Genomic DNA, 20,091 nt, shown 5'->3' on the forward strand with positions numbered 1-20,091 from the left:
ACGATGCAAAGATCAAAAAGATCAATTCTGTCTTGATCCAGAAGCGAAAACGAAAAGTCGAGCTAAAAACTAAGATCGCGCAAACCCTTTGTCCGGAATCCTTTGTAACCCTAAACTTAAGTCTATATCTGTCAAATTAGAAGTAAAAAAAAACCTTTTTAAAAACGCAATCCGCTACCGCAGTTATTTAATTTGCATGTAAAATGTCGTGGCCCTACAACGTTCCACTCGCTTATTAGTCGGTAATCGGGAAAAAAAACTCAGCAGGCTTTTGTTTTTACAATTTGGGTAAACGAAATACAACTTTTCAACATCAAGTAGGCACTGACATATGTTGGAATTCATTTGCACACTGTGAAGCCTGTTGAAATATTTAGTTTGTGTCGGGAGCTCAACCGGAGAGCAGCTCCGAGTGAAATTAAATTTTTCGTTTTCTTTTCGGAAAAAAATTATCTAAATTCTCTATTTTCGGCTAGAAATAAGAATAAAGTTTTAATAGAATTAAGAAAAAAGTTAAGCCATAAAAGTTTATCGAGCAGCTCACCCTTTTCCCCTTGTATGCCGTCCCCCTCCCCACTATTCTTTTTGAACCAACTCGAGTGAGTGTTAACCGAACGATTTTGATGTTGAATATAACTTAAAACCCTCTATACCACCAGATTTTCTACAACAAAACTACAACGAACAAATCTACTACGAGGATACACTGCATAATGCGAGATAGCGAGTACATACATAATACCCACTTCACCAACCGAAAGTGAGTATTAATGGAATTGTATCGGCGGCAAGCCACTAAAACTATGTAATTTCTCTACTCTTATCTGAAAGCTCGAGTGACGCGCTACACCAAAAGAATGTGAGTACTGATGGAATGGTTTTAGTGGCCAGCTATTAAAAATATATAATTTCTCTCCTATCTGCAGGTAAGACGCTCCTCTTAACATCCCGCAATCATAATATTGCTGGAACACGATCACAATACAAACAGGAACAGCCTTTCAACATCCTTCTGTGACTTCGACTTCTGTGACTTCCACAACACTTGCACACTTTTGTACTACATAAAAAAACTTATAAATATAAAACATTTTTACACCGAAAAAATTGTGTTTTATTCAATCTAAAGAGTTTGCTTTAGGGGTACACAAATGATGGAACATGTTAATTAACCGAAATTAACAGAAAAACAGCAAGAAAACCAACGAAATCGGGATCTAAAAATAATGCTCATGGAAATGGTCATAGAAAAAAGCCCATACATACAAAAATGGAAGCAAGTCAGAGCCAAGTTTCACAGCTCATAGATGGAGTTGGACTATAGGGGCTATCGGCGAGTGGGCTTAAAGTCCTTAAAAAGAAGATACATTTTATTAATCCATTAAGGTCCTTTCGGTATTTAATTATCCATGTAAATTGCAAAACTTAAAGAATTTTAGCGCAGGTGAAAGATATAAAAATACACTTTTTTGTATCCAAAGATGGATCTACAAACAAGTTTAGAAACAGAATTATTCTTCTTGGTTGAAAATCAACACCTGGGAAAATATATATGTTTTTTTCATCGGAAAATATTTGGAAAAGTGCTGCCAAATATTGGACGATTTTGAAAATTAAAAGCGCACAGTCTTTTTCGATAGCTCTAGATATCTTTTGTCTATTAAAGAAGACAACACTTTTAGTCGTCAAGCTAGACCTAGTGAAAGTGGGAGTTTCTGTAACGGCCCTCTATGGTACCGAAAATAAAATTTTGTTCTACTTATATGGTAAAAACGCCGTTTGGAGTAAAAACATGTCAAAACCTAATGTATATAATTTATTTTTGGTACTGGAAAACTGAACTGTAGTATCATCATGGAGCCTTTGAATTATTTTCCTTTTTTTCAGCACCAGTGTACTTACGCCGGATGCAGAATATGGTGGATTAGTCATTCGTAACGACAATAAACGGTTAGATTCCGGCAAAACTAGCTGTAAAACACATTGAGGCCATACTTGATAATAGACCAAGATACCTGAACTATACGGGACGACGAATATACTACGGAGCGGCTGAAGCTCCGATCATAACAGACAGGTAAACTCAGACGGAAACCGGAGAAAAGAAGTGAACGGCCATGGTCCCAGTGCAAAGACAGAAAAAAATAAATTTAATATGCAAATTTAATATTCTAATGGAAGTAGCACTAAAGAACTTCAGCAGATAAAGCCATGTTTGTATACAGAGAACATTCGATTTGTCAGAGCAGAAAATTAGGAAAAGAAATGATCGTTTTATTGAAGAGGATGAGTCTGAAGCCTGCAGAAGATTGACAAGGAAATGAAGTAACAGATTCAGTTCATTTTGCAAAACCTACAGTTGTCTCAAAATCGAACCTCTATTGGAAGGTAGTTCAATTAAAGTTTCGATCACCTACAATTGATAGATGGTTTCTATTAAGTCGCTTAAAACTATTATTTAATCTCATAACAGCCACAAGCACAAGCCAGAGGTTCTTTGACCCTTTCTGTCTTAGCTAGTCCGGTCCTGAGTGGTACCGTCGAAGCAGTAAGAAAGTTCAACATTGGCAACAAATTAAATTTAATGATGTTTGTTGCTGGAAGCCAAAGAGCTCGTGGAACAGCAACAGCAAGTAGCAGGAGCCAAATCAGCCGTCGAGAAGCAAAAATCATAAAAAGGCGAAACAGAGAAATTGCCAACTCTGGCAAATATTTGCCGACTGACGCTAATGAACTTGAGCATACAAATAGGCCACGAGCAGTGGCCAAGTCTGGAGATTGGTGCAGAATAATTTTCCCAGAAGACTCGCTCACGGTTCGGTTCTGTCACTGGCTTTGATTAAAGAGCTTTCCCTTTTTCAGCTTCCAAGAATTTCTCACGAATATGATAAAATGGGAGCGAACACCAGAAGAAATAGCAGATATAAACGAAAATTGGCTGAGTGAACCGGTAGTGCACAGTGGGGCATGGCTTCGGAGGCATGAACGTGTTTACACAAAAAATTTCTTGCCATTGATTGTAAGAGTGGGCGAAAGGTATGTCAACATTTCTCCTTTCTCGCATGTGAAGCGCTTGGGTGCCTCATTGATCGAGTATGGCCGCAAGAGTCAACAACTCCTTTGATACGCATACACCTCTTTGCTGGTCGGTTCCGAAAGGGTCTTTATTTGCCCCTGGCCCCGTTTGGGCTCGGGAAAAACACTCAGCAGGCTTTTGTTTTTACAATTTGGGTAAACGAAATACAACTTTTCAACATCAAGTAGGCACTGACATATGTTGGAATTCATTTGCACACTGTGAAGCCTGTTGAAATATTTAGTTTGTGTCGGGAGCTCAACAGGAGAGCAGCTCTGAGTGAAATTAAATTTTTCGTTTTCTTTTCGGAAAAAAATTATCTAAATTCTCTATTTTCGGCTAGAAATAAGAATAAAGTTTTAATAGAATTAAGAAAAAAGTTAAGCCATAAAAATTTATCGAGCAGCTCACCCTTTTCCCCTTGTATGCCGTCCCCCTCCCCACTATTCTTTTTGAACCAACTCGAGTGAGTGTTAACCGAACGATTTTGATGTTGAATATAACTTAAAACCCTCTATACCACCAGATTTTCTACAACAAAACTACAACGAACAAATCTACTACGAGGATACACTGCATAATGCGAGAGAGCGAGTACATATGTACATAATACCCACTTCACCAACCGAAAGTGAGTATTAATGGAATTGTATCGGCGGCAAGCCACTAAAACTATGTAATTTCTCTACTCTTATCTGAAAGCTCGAGTGACGCGCTACACCAAAAGAATGTGAGTACTGATGGAATGGTTTTAGTGGCCAGCTATTAAAAATATATAATTTCTCTCCTATCTGCAGGTAAGACGCTCCTCTTAACATCCCGCAATCATAATATTGCTGGAACACGATCACAATACAAACAGGAACAGCCTTTCAACATCCTTCTGTGACTTCGACTTCTGTGACTTCCACAACACTTGCACACTTTTGTACTACATAAAAAAACTTATAAATATAAAACATTTTTACACCGAAAAAATTGTGTTTTATTCAATCTAAAGAGTTTGCTTTAGGGGTAGACAAATGATGGAACATGTTAATTAACTGAAAGTAGGTCAGAAAAACAGCAAGAAAAACAACATAATCGTGGTCTAAAAATAATGCTGGTCATGGAAAAGCCCATACAGAAAGCAAAATGAACCCAAATATGCAAATAAATTTGCCGGCAAAAATGGAAGCAAGTCAGAGCCAAGTTGCACATTAACTTCCGCAGCTCATTAAGTCGCTGTCAGCCCATAGTAGACACGGGGCGGAGCAGATCGAGCTGGAGTATAGGGCTGTCGAGAGGGCGAGAGGGTTGGTGGAAAATGTATGAGAATTTATGTGACGCCAACTGGACGACAGGCAACCATGGGGCAGGCCCAACTACGTCCCTCTCAAATCCGTCTGTGCGAAAACAGAAATAAAATATTTACCCCATGTAAATTGTGGCAGACTGGCAGGGCGGCCCCCTACAGCTATATGTATATATAAATATATATCCAAATAGATAAATCAGCAGAGGGCGCAAAAAATTGCTGAAAAGGTTCAAATGAAAGTGTCGTCGCTTTAAATGAGAGCCCGGGAAAACGTCCAAAACAAAGTCGAAATCTGCGCTCCCCCATTTGGCCTCAAAGTTTAATTAGGCCGTCAGCCTTATTTTTTTCCGCTGGTCTATATAGGAAATGCCTTGAATTTGTGTGCTGTTTTTTTTGCGGGGCGAAGGTCATGGGATGTCTTGCGGGCCATGGGGCAGGGCGGTCAAAACTAATTAGTGGCCATTTTGTGCGCGTTTTCAGTTTAATGAAATTTTAATATGAATTTAATTGAAATACTGTCGGGGGAGGTTGTCCATTCCCTTCGGGTTGAGTGACATTGAAATATTAATAAATATCTGGAAAGCTCTGCAGTTAGTATTTAAGTTTAACAAGGGAGTACATTGCTGGTACGTTTTTAGAGGATCGTAGGATGAAGAGATTTTTAGAAATACGAATAACAATCTGGGAGTATGCACATCCTTTTACTTTGATGGCCACTAAGAAAAGCGATTTGTTGATCTATTTTTAGTCTTCTTCTGTGGACCAAAAATCCCGCCGAATCTTGAAAAATTTCCATGCTTCAGTCTCTGACAACAAAGCGGGAAATAATGGATATTAAATATATCCTAACCACTTTTAGCACTTCACGAACTAAATTATAGAATTTTGTACTTACTTGCTTTGACCTAATCTTCTTCCCAGAGAAAATTGCAACCAATTTCGTGGGGTCTCTTAATGTTTCTGACTATCTGTGTCTCTCTAATCTCTACACTGCACTGTCTAATTAGAGGCGAGAGTGAATTGTCAGCAACAAATGCCCGATGGCAACAAAAAAAAAACAGCAGATTGAACGAGTTTAATTTAATTTTCAGTTTCGCTTTCTACAGTTGTTGCTTGTGTTGCGGATGCTTATGGCAGTGCCCCTGGATGCGGCAGTATAATTAAACACACGCGCTGCGGAAAACGCCCGACGAATCGACGCAGCGCCTACGAGGAGGTGCTGAAGAGCAGGCGAAACAGAAATTTATGAAAAATGCATGAACATGGCTCATACAGTCCGTCGGTAATACAGACACACATACACACTGACCGATTATGCCGGAAAGCTTCTTAATACTTTTTCGTTATTGTTTTCCACGAGTTTAGGGGCTGCGGGGCTGCTGCTGCGGAGGGGACAATGGTCCTGGGCTCTGAGTGTGCCTGAGATCCAATTCGTTGCACGTTATCAATGGAACTGCTGATTTTTCTCGCCATCGTCGCAAGCATCGCCTCAGAATGGGATTTTCGTATGCCCGGCTTACCGTTCGTCGTTCGTCGGCGCTCTACCAAATGATGGTCGGTTTTCTCGGTCGCTTCGCTCTCTCTCAATGGCGATGGCTCCTGCGCTCAACTTGACGAAACTGCCGAAGAGCTGAGAATATTCTGAAAGAGAGAAAGCTGCAGAGTTTCCTGGGAAATTTAACGGTTATATTTTGTTTAAAATTCGTTAGCATAGGCGCGATGTTAGGTTTAGCAGTATGTTAGCACAGCAGGAGCAGAAAGAATCAGAGTCATTTGAAAAGCATTTATCCCGTCTATTAATAATTATTTTAATTAAAATACTTTATTTGCGAATCTGAAACAAAACGCTCGCATTTTGTAGTCTTACACAGAACAAAAATACGATTTAAAATCTCCCATAGCGATTCGACTTGCCTTCAATCAGTCCCAAAACTGTTAAAATATTGGGAATTATTTTCATAGACTTCGAGTTTAAGCTTTAGGAATTTTAGGAATTTTGATTCTTTCAAATATTATTACAGGTCAAAGTTTTACTTATTACTGAAACTCTACAAACAATATTTACTATAGAGGAGTAAATACGTTGCATATTCTATATTTAGAAAGTATGCGAATATTTTATTGACTTATTGTCAAGTTCTTACCACCAACCACCATTTTGTAATCGGGATTTTGGTATTTTTATATGAACAAAACCCGAAAACCCTACGCAAAATGTAAACATATTCAAGTATGAGTTGATCTATTTGTGTGTTTTATGAATGGGAAAATTATTATCAGTAAATACGAAAATTTGGTAAATTTGTATTAGTTTTTTTTAGTAAACAATGCCATTTGGCCGTCGTACGAATACAGCAAGAAGCATGCTTAATAGTAAAGCATGATACCGAAAATGTGCGTGTGAGCAGGTCTCAATTGCGTGAACCTCATTCACCACCAGAACCATTGAACGGCTTGTTCATGGGCACGGATCAGCTAATAAAATTCATTATAGTGTTTTTACACCGTCGGGAACCAATCAGATGGGTCCGTAGCGTAGAGGTTCACTTTATACCGTCCGCCCTGGAATGGGTATTAAATGCCCATTCCATATGATTATATGTTAATCAAGCGTAGGTTTGATGTATAATTTGGAATAGGTGGAATGTTTTACCCATCGGTCCGAAAATAAAGTACAATTATTTTTCCAACAACAGGCATGTTTAAATAATTATAATTGATTAGCTTAGGACCTCCATACACGAATCTTTTGCCAGACAAAACCCCATCCTCTGACGCCACTCTGCTCACGCCCTTTTTCCTCTCTATCTTCCACCCTATAGGGGTAAGAGTGGGATGCAGTTCAATTAATTGCTATTAATTACGAATTATACATTTAGCGCTTAAAACCGAGTCAAGGAATTAGGAACATGTAAGCCAACAACAATGGATCCCACACACGCATTACAGGTAAGACAGGGTGGTAGAATAGACACCCACACCTATGTAAATACACCGAAAAAAATTATTATGTGAATTAATTTGAATTATCTTTGTTAAAATTTGTCTATAGCAATCGCTTGGACAATTGAAAAATATTTATTAAAGTCTCATATCACTCATTACCTAGTGGAAATTTATATTTTTTCTGAGTGTACAAATATGAAAGATTCTTCAACGTTTCTCGCTTCATAAACACAGAGCACACATACATATACATATACCGCACACACGAACCCACGTATTTAAAGCGCTGAAAATCTTTTATGACACGTTATTAGTTAGCTCCAAGGAGAAGAGAGAAGGGGCGGAGAGAAGGGGGCGTATTCCGGATGGGGTGTACAGAGAACGGAGGGTTGGAAGGAGTACGAGTGAAGAGAAGAGACCAAGACGGAAGGCGGAAAGCGAGACGTTTAATATGCTTAATGTAATTATGAAAATCGCCTAGAAGTAACCCCCTGCCTGCATACAAATGAAAGCGTAATTCATACGAGGACTGAAGAGGTATGGGAAAAGCCTTGTCTGCCATAAAAAAATAATAATATATTCAAATGTTGTTATTGTCGCGGTACATTTTGAATGGCTTTAAAGAAAATATAAGTCTAAGAATTTATTGTATCATGCTCGGTATTTAAATACAAAAAAAATGCTCCGCAAAAAGTTAAATTATTAAATTAAACGAATGTATCTAACAGGATCCATTAAACAGCTGAGCTGAACGCCCTAGTAGCTAGTGCTCGAACAGTTTTTAAGTTAAATTACTATGCAATAAATAAAGAGACAAAGTCTTCTGGGCCGATCGTTTACAGAGCCATGGCAACTCCAGACATAATAAAGTGAATCTGAGAAAATTATTGAGATACAACCAGACAGACAAATGGAGATGGTAGTGTCTCAAAAAGGTATTGAATTCGGATTCCGCACATGTATTTTTTTTTATTGGCTCATTTGAAGCCTCGTCAGCCTCCATCAAAATTAACTAATTGAGCATTCGTGCGGAGGGGAATTGTAAAGACTACACAAAAAATTATCAAATAAATTTAAAAGCCATATTTTTTGCCTACTTTTAGACTTATAGGCACGTGCAGGCGCTAAAACTTTCCATGGAAAAATCTTCTCCATATTCATAAGTCAATTGAAATTTATGACACAACACATGCCACCAGCATCCCTATACCCACAAGCTCCGCCCAACGGAGCAAATACTTTGTTTATCTGAGGAAAAATATTTATATACGGAGTATAAGCACCCAGCCCCCCGCAGACGGGCTTGCTGTAATAATTTACAAAGCATTTTACGCTTCGCTTCGCCTGCCATCTGCATTAGCCGCAAAGTCAGTTCCGAGGAGAATTTCGGAGTGAACAAATAAATATGTTTGCATAAGGTAAGCATCCTTGATCTACGGTCTGTTTTTTGTCTCCCACGTGGCTCAGGTTTGTGTGGTTCAGTGAGGTGAAAGTCTGAGCGATGGTATGGGGATCTACGACGTACAAATATGCAATTAGGATGGTCAATTAGGATGGACAATTATGAAGGAGAAGTGTCAACTTATTTTTGTGTACAAAAGTCACGGAACTGAGTTTTTGGTGATAGAAGAAAATCTCATACCTTTCATCTCATTATAAATCTTACTTTTACGAACAATTTTCCTTCAAATAATTCAATCCTTATTTCACACAACAAAAACAACCATTTCTTACAGTAGATATATTTATTTATTTGTCAAATCTCTCTCCAGGCCAAAGACAATCGACAAAGTTCTAACCGAGGGCAATGCATCATTTTTATGGCGAAAACTTTAGAACTGCCTAAGCGCTTAATGTGCCCACAGCACAGAACAAAGAACTTCTTAGCCTGTGTTTCCACACACACACACACACTCGAACAATCGCGCACACACGAACAGAACACAGAGCAACGCAGTAACAATGAATACTCCGTTTCCGTGCAGAACCCCCCAAAGGATATTAACAATAATCTAACCAAATTAACCCAAAGCACTAAAGTGTAAGTGACATTAAGTTAATTTTCGTGTGCGCCACAGAGAAGAAGAAACAAGATGGTGGAAAAGTGAAACAAAATAAGTGGCAATAGCAAAACGGCAGAGCGGAGCGTCTGGGCAGAAGCGGAGTGGAGCTGAACAAAAAAATATAAGTTTTTTTTGTTGGTGTCCTTGTTGCTGTTGGTTGCATCAACTGTGCAAAATTTCCCACGAGATCAATCAGCCACAGGCTGGAACAGGACAAGCAGCATTGGAGCATTGGAGCAGAGGCAGTGGGTGGGGGGCGGCAGTTCCTGTCTCTCCTTGTTGTGGTTTTTGTTGCTATTACTGCCTTTTGCAACTTTTTCCCCTTTGTGTAACTTTGACCTGCTCTTCGTTCAGTCTTCCTTCATTCATTCTTCTTTTTGTTATATTATCTATAAGTAGCAGCAGCTTCTTCTTCCTTAACATGCCATGTACTGATATTTTTTGTCTTTCACCTTTTGGCATTGGCCTTTGGAGTGTGCACCTAATGAAGCGGGAGTTGATGAGGCAACTTGGGCTGTAGCAGTTCAGGGGCGTGCAGCTGTTTCTGTTGCCAGGAAATGGGGGGCTTCCACTATTACTTATGAAGTAGAGTGGGGGAGGAAAAAGAGCCTAATCGGCTTAAAAGAGAATGTGCGGAAAAGTGTGTTGAACTCTCTTCCAAACATTCAAAGGGAGTACAGATTTAAACTTTGTTTTTCTACGAGCCTTTAGATGTACTAAAATCTTTATATTTCGAGGGGATCTATGAATGCCATCCCCTAACAGTACCCGCCACTGTATACGGCTTTCCCTAAAAATCAGCCACCAAGTCGACCCCAGCCAAAGCTAGTCTTTACATTAGCAGTCTCTCTAATTGTCTCTCTGGGAGAATGTGGGTGCGTATTAAGGCTATCTAGGGCGATGGAAAAGAAATAAGCCCGGAAAACTTACCCCACGAAAACCTTGAACCCCTGGACACCACACACACTTGATTGATTAATGGATGTCAACCGCCGGCGGAGGTGACAAGTGGCCAAGTCAAGTTGAACAGGGATTTGCCTCCACTAAATGATGTGCCAAATTAGACACGGCCTGGAGGGGCAGCGTCGGGGCCTAGGCGATGACTCCAGGGCCTGGCCAAAAAAGAAATTGTTTGCAATAAACTGTCAGAATGGCGTCCGGCAAATGACAAGAAAATGGTTGCAAGTTCCATTTGGGGTTGCTCTTTTTATTTGGCTCTTTCTGCGCTGCGCTCGTTTCTCGTATGCGGAAACATTTAATTTTGCGCCCCAGTTCGAAGAACAGAAAGGAGGTGGCTGTCATTGCAAATGTAGAGTTTCTTGCACAACTTGCACTTCCGTCTACTTTTGCATTTCCGGGCAGTGTCCACCTGCCCGCCCCTCGGATGGCACCCACTCTCTATGGGGCTCAGGGTCCATTGCGGATGTCCGCGTGGCAATTTTAATGCAATTTTTATGCGCCCGTTTTTGGCTTCCGATTTTTTATTTCATTTTTTCCATTCGTTTTCTCTACCTCTCTGCCTCTATGTCTCTTTTGCAACCATTTACTTTTTATCGTGTGCCATAATAGCAGTTTGTTTCTCTGCACGTTGTGTTTTGTGGCCAGACCGGTGGAAACCTTCGGGTGCAAACCCGGAAACGTGTGCAGGGACTATGTTCTGGTATCCTCTTTAGCGGATGTCAGGTGTGTTTGGAAGTGGGAATATTTTTCCAGAGCTGGACCCGCGTCTTGGTTATGGTATGTCGAGATGTGCAGCTTTGAAAATCACAAGGAACAAATGGATACTCGTATTCATAGGGGCATTAAATGCCACCAGCAGGCTGATAATCTTCTGTACAAATTTAACTTCTTATGCGAAACAGATTCCACCTCATGGCAATTTTAAGTGCTTATCATTAACGTGTTCTGATCTATGTACGCGGGGCACGGCTCAGAACAAACAGAGAGAGAGAGAGCGGGACTTGGTGACCAGTTCCTCTTCGGCCTCTGTGATTACCGTGGGCAGCCCACATTAGGATATTCATTATGTTCATAGAGGTACATAGAATATCTTTCATACGGACTCATACTTTTGCCCCTGCAATGTGTTCTTTGTTGGCTACTGATATGATGTTGAATCTTTTGCCGCCTTTTTAATATCTTTACTTGCCTGATTATATCATTGAATGCACTCTTCAAGCTCAATTTCAACCATAATGCGTTACTGAGCAATTGTGAAATATTTCCATTCAAAACTTTCAACCTTTTGCCGAAAAATGCAAAAGAAAAGCCACCAAAAACTCTTGGAGTACATTTTTCAAAAAATAAAACCATTTTGCATGCAGCAAACCGCAAGACAATGTTGAAAACCAAGTCCAGTCTCCCCCCAATCCTTTTCTCGTGCTGCCTTTCTCAGTTTCCATCGGAAAGTTTTTCTTGTTTCCAGGGAACCGAAGGAAATTTTCTGTAAAAGGACATAATCGACGTCAGCAAATGGCTAGAGCAGTAGAATAACAACAGCAGTACAGCAGCAGAAGCATCTATAAACAGTGTAAAATACAGTTAACAGAGGGAGTTGGCCAGAGAGAAAGAGAGGGAGACATCTAGGATAGTAGACAGCAGCAGCAGACTTCGAACTTGAAGCCATGCAGCTCCCGGCCCTCTCTGCCCTGGCAGTAAGTAAAGGGTTACTGGGTGGGATATTCTCATAAAGCAAGCCCCTACACGTCAAAGACTCCTTATTGGGTTGGACAAACAAGGCTTTGCCATGCCGCTCGCTCGCACTGCTTCGAAGGGTGCCAAACAATTTTAAAGTTTTGCGGTTACTTAAGCCCTCGCCATCGCCATCGCCCTCTCCTAAACTCCTCTCGTTTATATAGGGTACTCCCGAATCCGGAACAGTCCACCAACAGCTGCCAATGGTGCAAACAAACCAAATGCTCAAGGCGGTATTTTAAAAAGCACTTTGCGAAGGCCAGCAAAATATCGTGGTGGGAAAGGGTATGGTTACGCCACAGGGGCAGGGAAGTTGCCTGGGACAAGTGTGGGCTTCACGATGAGAGGGCCAACTGTATGTGAACAAACGACATGGGTCGGGCCTGATAGTAACAAATTTGGAAAATATTGACAAGCGAAACACCGCGACGTTGTCGGTGCATAATTTAATAAATCAATATTTTATTAGCTGCACAATATGTGAGCAGCTCTTGGCAGAGCGGGGATTCGCGGAGGAACAATGGAACAATTCCGATAAATTTTTGGACATATATGGTACATCTTATAGAATACTTCTACTGAATACAGATTTTAGGGGCTTTTAAGTCCATTTGAATAGTTTTTCGTCTTTGATACCAGGATATATATATTCAACTCTCCTGCAGCTGCATGTATCCTTTTACTTTCGGAGGAAAGCCTCTGTGGAAATGCTTTCAAATGTGGCCTGCAAGTTAATCGGTAGAGGCAGAGTGGGGAAAAGTGCTGGTCCTGTTTTCCTGTTGCTGTTGCTGGTGGAGCCATACGCACTCAGCAGAAATGCTCAACTTGCTGCTTCTTTCATTACTTATTTCTTTATGACGCTAATGTCCTTAATTCGTCAGTGTTAACCTAATTTCGGAGAGAAGGAATACGCAGCGGCGAGGACAGGCAAACGGAAAATAGAAAGAATTATGCCAAGAAAGTTTTCTATTTTGTCGCAGCGGGCAAAAGTTTTGCGGCCACTGCGACGACGACTCGAATCGGCTCGGCTTGACTCGACTCGACTCGACTCTATTCTACGTATCCTGGCCAAGTCCTTTGTGCGCCACTCGCTGTTTGTCCGCCCCTCTCTATCTCTCTGGTGGGTTTTGTGTATGTGTTTTAGTGCGCATTCCCAAAGGCCATATAAATCATAATAATTTTGCAATGTAGCAATGGCCAAAGAGCATCAGAAGAAGCTGTGTCTGAAGCTGTGGCAGCACATCCTTGTGGCATGTCTTTTATTTGCTACGTGTTGATGTCCTTTTGATGGCACTTCTCCTTCTCTGGCCCAACTGCTTTCTCTTTCTCTCTCTCTCTCTCTCTCTCTCTCTCCCCTCCTCTCCATATCCACGAAAGCCCCCGGGGGCAAATGACAGCCACGCAAACCGCCAAGCGACCGTCCGTCGTGTCGTCGATGTCCCTTCGCTCATGTCCTGTGCCTGCTTCTGGTCCTAGTCCTGGTCCTAGTTCTGGCTCTGGCTCTGCCTCTGATTGTGGGCCTCTTTCTGTGCGTGCGTGCGTGCCGCCCTGTATTTGTAATTCCTGGCAGCATGTCCAGCATAAAAATATACTTAAGTGATTTCTCTTGATTCACTTACATAGATTTGGGTTACATTTCTGTTTCTGTTTCTGTCTTCTCTCATTTTTTGTATTTCCGACGTTCTTCTTCAAAGCAAATAAATAATTTTTATGATAGGATATGTCCTATCCCTCTATCTCGGACAACCCCAACTCCAACCCCAACCCCTGTCTCATCTGACTGATCCTTCTGGCTGGCCTTCATTTAATTTCGCTTAAAAGCGTCAAAAGTTAAGCTGTAATCATTTAAATGATTTATTTAGCTTGATTTACCATATCCTTTAGATCTTTTGCTTGGCTTGACATTTCCTTTTTCGGGCCAAACCAGAACCCCAACCCCAACCCCAACCAGTGGGATAAGCATTTTCCTTCCATTTTCCTTTTACTCCGTCATTGTCCTCTCCGGAGATTTATTTCACGTTGAGTTGGGGTTGGAGAACATTCTCAATCATAATTTGTTGTGGCGTCGAAGTGATTATAATAGATTTATATGCATATCGGATGCAAAAGGTGGAATTTTATGTTTATTTTGTGGGTCGCCTCGGTCTGGAAGACGCCGTCCGATGAGGGTCATAGGATCAGGGTGGGACTTGATTCGGCATAGGGTTGTTTAATTTATGATTGTGCAGGGGGCGAGTCGCATCTCATGATTCATGCCATGAATGGGAGACTCGTAAATAATGGAGAATTCTATTTTAAATACAATTTAATTTATATTTTGAATTTAAGGCATGTCTGACAAAGCCTTAAGATCTTAAAGGGCAGAAACAACAAGTAAACGGGTTATTATCTGTTTGCTTATTTTTGCACATATGTATATAAATATATACATACAAATATGAATTGATGTGTACCTTAGCCAATTAATTAGTTCCCAGCCCTTTTATCTGCTTACGTTTGCTTAAAAATGCAAGAATGTTATGTGAAGAATTACTTTGATTTTCTGAATACTTCGAAATATAGAATATATGGATATAGAAAACGGCTATAGCTGATCATTACTGAAGCATACATTCGTTTCATAAATACACATTAAGAAATAACATCGTCATAAAAAGAAGTGAGTCAATTGATTCCACTTCCTCTGTACGAGTTCATTATGCATTCAGTCCCATCATCGATATTCCAATTCGCATATTGAATTCCCAGATTATTCCCCGACTTCCTTCCTTCATTAATCTCAAATGGCTGAAATCACTGTTCAATAAATGTGCAAAAATATTCAACAAATGCGGAAAACAAGAGCCGAACAGCTGAACGCTTATCCTTGACCTCAGATGCGGGCTCGAAGTCATTAAGGGCCTTCTGCTCTGCTCGCAAAAATTGTTTTAATTGTTATTTACTTTTCTGTTTTTCTGTCCGACAGCAACAGAAGCGGCAGCAGTGCTAGAAAACGACGCTAATGACCAACTTTTGGCAAACGAAAAACAAAAAAAAATGCATAGCATGCATTGCAGGCCCGATCCTGTGCCCTTCCCTGCCACCGCCACCGCCACACCACTGCTCCAGATCCCTCGGATGGTGCTGTTGTCGTAGTTGTAGTCGTCGAAAACACTCAAAACCCATTAGGCAACACTTTATGCTTAGTTTGAAGTTTGGGGGCACAGAACACACAAAAATACCAGCAGCAGAAAAGAAAAGAAATAAACGAAAAGAAGTAAGCCCGAGGCGACTGTAGGGCCAAGTGAATTTTGCATATTAGCAGAGGAGAGGATGCCATTGAGTGGGTTGGATGAATGGGGGAGAAATATGTTTGCTGGTGCTGGAAAAACGTTGCTCAGTTTCACAAGAGAACCTACTACTTAGCCATGCTGCCAGGATGACAGGGTGTGGCTGGGATGCATTTCAAATGCAATTGCAGTACGCGACTGCGACTGCGACTGCGACAACGACAACGACGGCGGTGGCCTTCGCAGCACAAGCTCACACATTCATACAATGCAAATGAATGGGCCACGCCCCAAAGGCCTACGCCCAAACTAAAGTTTCCAGCCCGCACACCCACAACACCCACCCAACGAAAAGGAGGCGGGCGGGGTATTTGAAGCAGCTGCTGTAGGCGTTGCGTTTACATTGAAAATTACCCTACTTACAGTGTTGACAAACGAGCTGACTATGAGCGCCCCAAGAAGATGATGACGACGAATGAGAGTCGGAGGGGACCTAAGCGATAGTGGGATAAACGGGGGCATCATCTCAGCTAAGTGACGAACATTGGTCCTAGCCGGGGCCTGAATAATGTCTCAAATAAATAAATAAATTTCAAACATTTTATCAAAAAATACTTAGAACCAATAACTTGATTGCCGAGTAGATAGATACTCATATCTGTTTAATGTAAAAGACCACACCAACTAAAGCTTATGGAGAATAAAACAGGTATTCTGTCAGTAGGATTTCAAATATTTAACACTTTTTTAACCTTGGCCACAACCTAGTCCATGCGGAGGAATTGAACAAAACGTGCTTCCATACATAAACTTCAATATACTATATACATCATTTTATATCGAATTACGATTTGATTTTCACATTGTTTCCACTCTTACGATCTACACGGCTCGTTGCATTTAAATTATAATCAAGTGAAATACAACAAAATAAAATATTATTCCGTTTAAATATAATGTTGGGAAATACGCCACCCTTCTACAAACAGACGGTATTCTAATATCCCAACATCTTACACACGATATTTCTCGCTCAGACGGAATGCACAGCGAATGTATTTCAAAATATGATTTATTATAACAGATAGGTATGTACATGTGTAACGTATAACAAAAATATATATTAATTCCTTTGGTCGGCTAATGATTTTATTTGGCTTATTTGGCCGTACTAGAGGACGATGAGGACGTTGGACCATCGTTGATAATCATCGCATCCGTAAAAAAAACGGTTGTACTCGTATCTGACTCCTCCTCCTGGTCATTGCGGCGGCGGACTATCCACAAAGGATCGTGCTCGTCATCATTGCTGTCCGCATCAGTGGACTTCTTATCGGAAAAGCTAAAGAACAAGCTGGGCTGCATGCTCACACACTTGTGGACTGGCGGTGCCAATTTCTTATTGGTATCTGGCTTCTGCTCGGAGTCGTCTGCCTGCTCTTGATGACGCATCGAACTCCGACGATCTTCAGAGTATCGATTCCCCAGATAAGCACGCGGCACCATGCTCACCGACGACACGCTTTGAAAAGACATGAGTTCACAAAAAATCGCGTTCTCAACTGTTTCGAATGAGGAGAGCACGTTCGACACGTAGGCGCGCTCGATTGCCCCGTAGACCTCCGGCCAGGTTGGTACCGACAGAATGCACCACAGCTGAAAGGCCACCTGGTTCAGCTGGAGCCCTCGAGTCTTCCGCAGGTGGTCGATGACCTCTAGCAACATGTAGTCTTGCCGATGAGCCTCCATTATCAGCTGCATCTCGCTCTCCATCGGGGAGAACGGCGCATCCAACGAAAGCTGGGCTGATCCCCAAATATAGGGAATCACGTAGTAGTCGTCCATCGAGAACCTTGAGTCCTTTGTTAGCGACAGCGAGTAGGTCAGGATCAGGCGGCGCACCAGCCGGATGTAGCGGTGGAAGAGCAGCAGGGCCGCGGCTACCGTATCATCAGCGAATAGGATGCCAGCCCTGAACAGACCGCAAAGGAAGAACAAGAACATTAGCTCGTTGCCGGGACCAAACTCCAGGCTGCTCGAGCAGCCAAAGGAGCGCCGCAAGTACTGTCCCAGTTCGTTGATGTGCTTGCACTCCGGCTGTACTGCCTCGTCAAGGACCGAGAAAACGAACTGATGCATTAGGCGCATCCAGTTGCGGTAGGCGTTAGCATTGCCCTGCTGGGCCGTGAGCCAAGAATGAGCGCTTTCAAACTTGGGTGTATTCTCGGAGAGGAGTATCTCCAGGCCGTCGAAAATATCGCACAGTCTACGAACCTTCTCCGACACTGGGAATTCGCTGCTCAATTTCTTGCCCTGTATGGCCATACTGGTGTTGTTGATGTAAGCAATCGTATCTTTGTAGGCCTGCGAGCGAACCCAGTCGTCCATATCCTCAAGACATAGCACCTGCCTCTTCGGGCCGTTCTGCGCTAATTGGGTGGCATGCAGCACTTGGGGACTTGGGTCGCTCACATCGTACATTCGCTTGCTCGTTGCTTCCGTCATTGTGAAAATACGCACCCCTTAACTCCGGATCTGGTTTTGTTGATAGTTTTTTTAAATTTTGGAAAAACGATGCTTGTGAGCCGTATGCCATGACCAACTACAATCGCATCGAAAATGGAAATCTGTAAAATAATACTGGTCTTGGAACTTCAGGGATTTAGTTTTTGAAATAATCATTCAAAGAGAGACATCGCTGTTGAATGGTCATTCATTGAGAATGAAGTACCCACTGTTTTTACTTTTCTGTGAAAAACTCTAGAAGCCGTGGTAGAAACCACCAAAAATGTCAATGTTCAGACTATCCATCTTACACATGCAGGTATATTTTATTTTCCCCTCTTCAATCCCCAGATTTTCCTCCGAATCTCCACCGTTACTAAATAAAAATCCTCGTGACTTTTGTTAGATCACCATGTTACAACGGTATTTTTGATCGCTATTATCATTATTATTACTTCTGCAGCATCAGACACGCTCCCCCATGAGGCCCCAATAGCGTTACAACTTGGATTTCCACTCAAACAGATCGACCATTGTGCGCTGTCGGTTGTAGTGGGTTAAGTACTTAAGCCGCATCGCTTTGTGGTGTCCGCCTGCCGGACCTATTAACATAAATCGAAAGGAAGGCCGCGATGACTGAAACCCAACTCGACTCTTCCCGACTCCTTTGACACTCGCAAATCACTCAACGCCGTGATAGATGTATCCAGCAAACGGCCTTGCTTCCCATTTTCCCACCTTCGGCCCTCCCTTTGCTCCATGACACGTCGGTAGCCGCAGCATCGTTTAACGCAATAGCGCCAACTATAAATTTTAAATTAATTTTGAAGTGCAGCCGGAGCCAGAGCCGAACATCCCGGAAAGGGCAACACATCAACGGAATGGGGCTGGGCTGGGATGGACTGGATTGAGGAAAGGACCCTCGAAGTGACGACACACACATGACACTCATTTTATTGCACGTCAGTCGCCTCAACTGACAGGCACGGAGCTTTCAGCTAAGGGACACGGGTCTCTCACTCCCTCTTCACCAGTCTGTCTCTGTGCGTAATATACCCTTCCAGACGGCATTGACATTGTGACCAGATGTTTGAACGCACTGATTGTACCAATTGTTCGTTTTAAAAAGGTTTATTTTTATTCATGACTAGCATCGGCTAGTTCAGGCTTTGTTCACAATTATCTGGCTGCGGCTCAGACGATTTAACATTGCTCTGCGCCATAGACTGGTTAATTTTTAGCATAATCCACTCGGTAGTCCCGTCCTGTACTGGTGGACGAACTGCTTGAGCAACGCGCCCTACAGCAGCGGCACGGACAGCGGCTCGGACAGCAGCACGCTTGGCCCTTATGCGATAGCTGCGTTGAAAAGGCATGATCTGGAGATTGCAAAAGGCTTAAAAACATTTTCATTAGAGAGAGAAGTATCGCTCACCTTAAATTGTTTCATCTCAGATTGCAGAAAATTCCTTTTCTTCCAGACTTTCTGAACTTTGTGAGACGTAAAGAAAACCTTATGAAGTGAAATCCTTTTTAGATAGCAAATACATTAACACAGTCTTGTCATAGCCTACTTTATGCTGTTTACACTAAGGCTGCGTCATACGTCTTGCCGAAGATGCACATTATTTTTTGTGGCAAAAAGTTACGTCCTTTGCGAACGCAGGTGCAACTATGCGAAATATTCGAGCATTTTCGCACTTTACAGCACATTTTTTTATATTTCGGATTATCAATGACAATAACAGCAAAAAGCAGCAAACCAAAAATCATATTTTCGCACTAAAACATTTCTGTGGGAGAACCTCCCACAAACTCTAAATTTTTGTTCGTCCGTTTTCGTGTCGTTTTGACTAATTTTGTGATTTCCAGAATTTGGTTGGTTTTCTAGTCATTAAACACACAAATCAGCTATTGATATGACGAAATAATGACGCGCCTTCCAGTCGTATCGCCTATTCTGCGTGATTGCGTCAATTCCGATATCGATAGAAAACAATCGGCAGTTCAAAAATTATATTACACTCACTTTCCAACCCTGACACTCTACAACAGTACAGCTTGTCTGCAATAGAACAGTTTAAATTGAAATCAATAAAATATTGAAAGGTGTAAAAGACAGTAAAACTAAGATAAGAAATATTAAATCCCCTGCCGAAATCTCGTAATAATACCACAATTAGCGCATCGACTTTTTAGGCTAGAAGAATTGTTACAAGATACACAAATATTTATTATTTA

General features: G+C 41.6%; 1 protein-coding gene and 2 long non-coding RNA genes across 3 annotated transcripts; 2 read left to right on the top strand and 1 right to left on the bottom strand.

Moving 5' to 3' along the window:
* The first annotated feature begins 436 nt into the window (after positions 1–436).
* On the top strand, positions 437–1,096 carry LOC113565456. Its single transcript, XR_003408594.1, has 4 exons — positions 437–599; positions 660–760; positions 832–859; positions 927–1,096. It is a non-coding gene; the product is annotated as an uncharacterized LOC113565456 (long non-coding RNA).
* Positions 1,097–3,371: 2,275 nt separating this feature from the next.
* LOC113565455 lies at positions 3,372–4,043 on the top strand. The gene is made up of 4 exons (XR_003408593.1): positions 3,372–3,542; positions 3,603–3,707; positions 3,779–3,806; positions 3,874–4,043. It is a non-coding gene; the product is annotated as an uncharacterized LOC113565455 (long non-coding RNA).
* A 12,396-nt stretch (positions 4,044–16,439) lies between these two features.
* On the bottom strand, positions 16,440–17,868 carry LOC6602434 (serine/threonine-protein phosphatase 2A activator). The gene has a single exon (XM_002027433.2). It carries the CDS (start codon positions 17,848–17,850, stop codon positions 16,504–16,506), a length of 1,347 nt encoding a protein of 448 aa, XP_002027469.1. The 5' UTR covers positions 17,851–17,868; the 3' UTR covers positions 16,440–16,503.
* Positions 17,869–20,091: the final 2,223 nt, after the last annotated feature.

Source organism: Drosophila persimilis, unplaced genomic scaffold (genome assembly GCF_003286085.1).
Source record: "Drosophila persimilis strain 14011-0111.01,24,50 unplaced genomic scaffold, DperRS2 tig00000124-arrow-pilon, whole genome shotgun sequence".
In the NCBI taxonomy this organism is placed as follows: domain Eukaryota; kingdom Metazoa; phylum Arthropoda; class Insecta; order Diptera; family Drosophilidae; genus Drosophila; species Drosophila persimilis.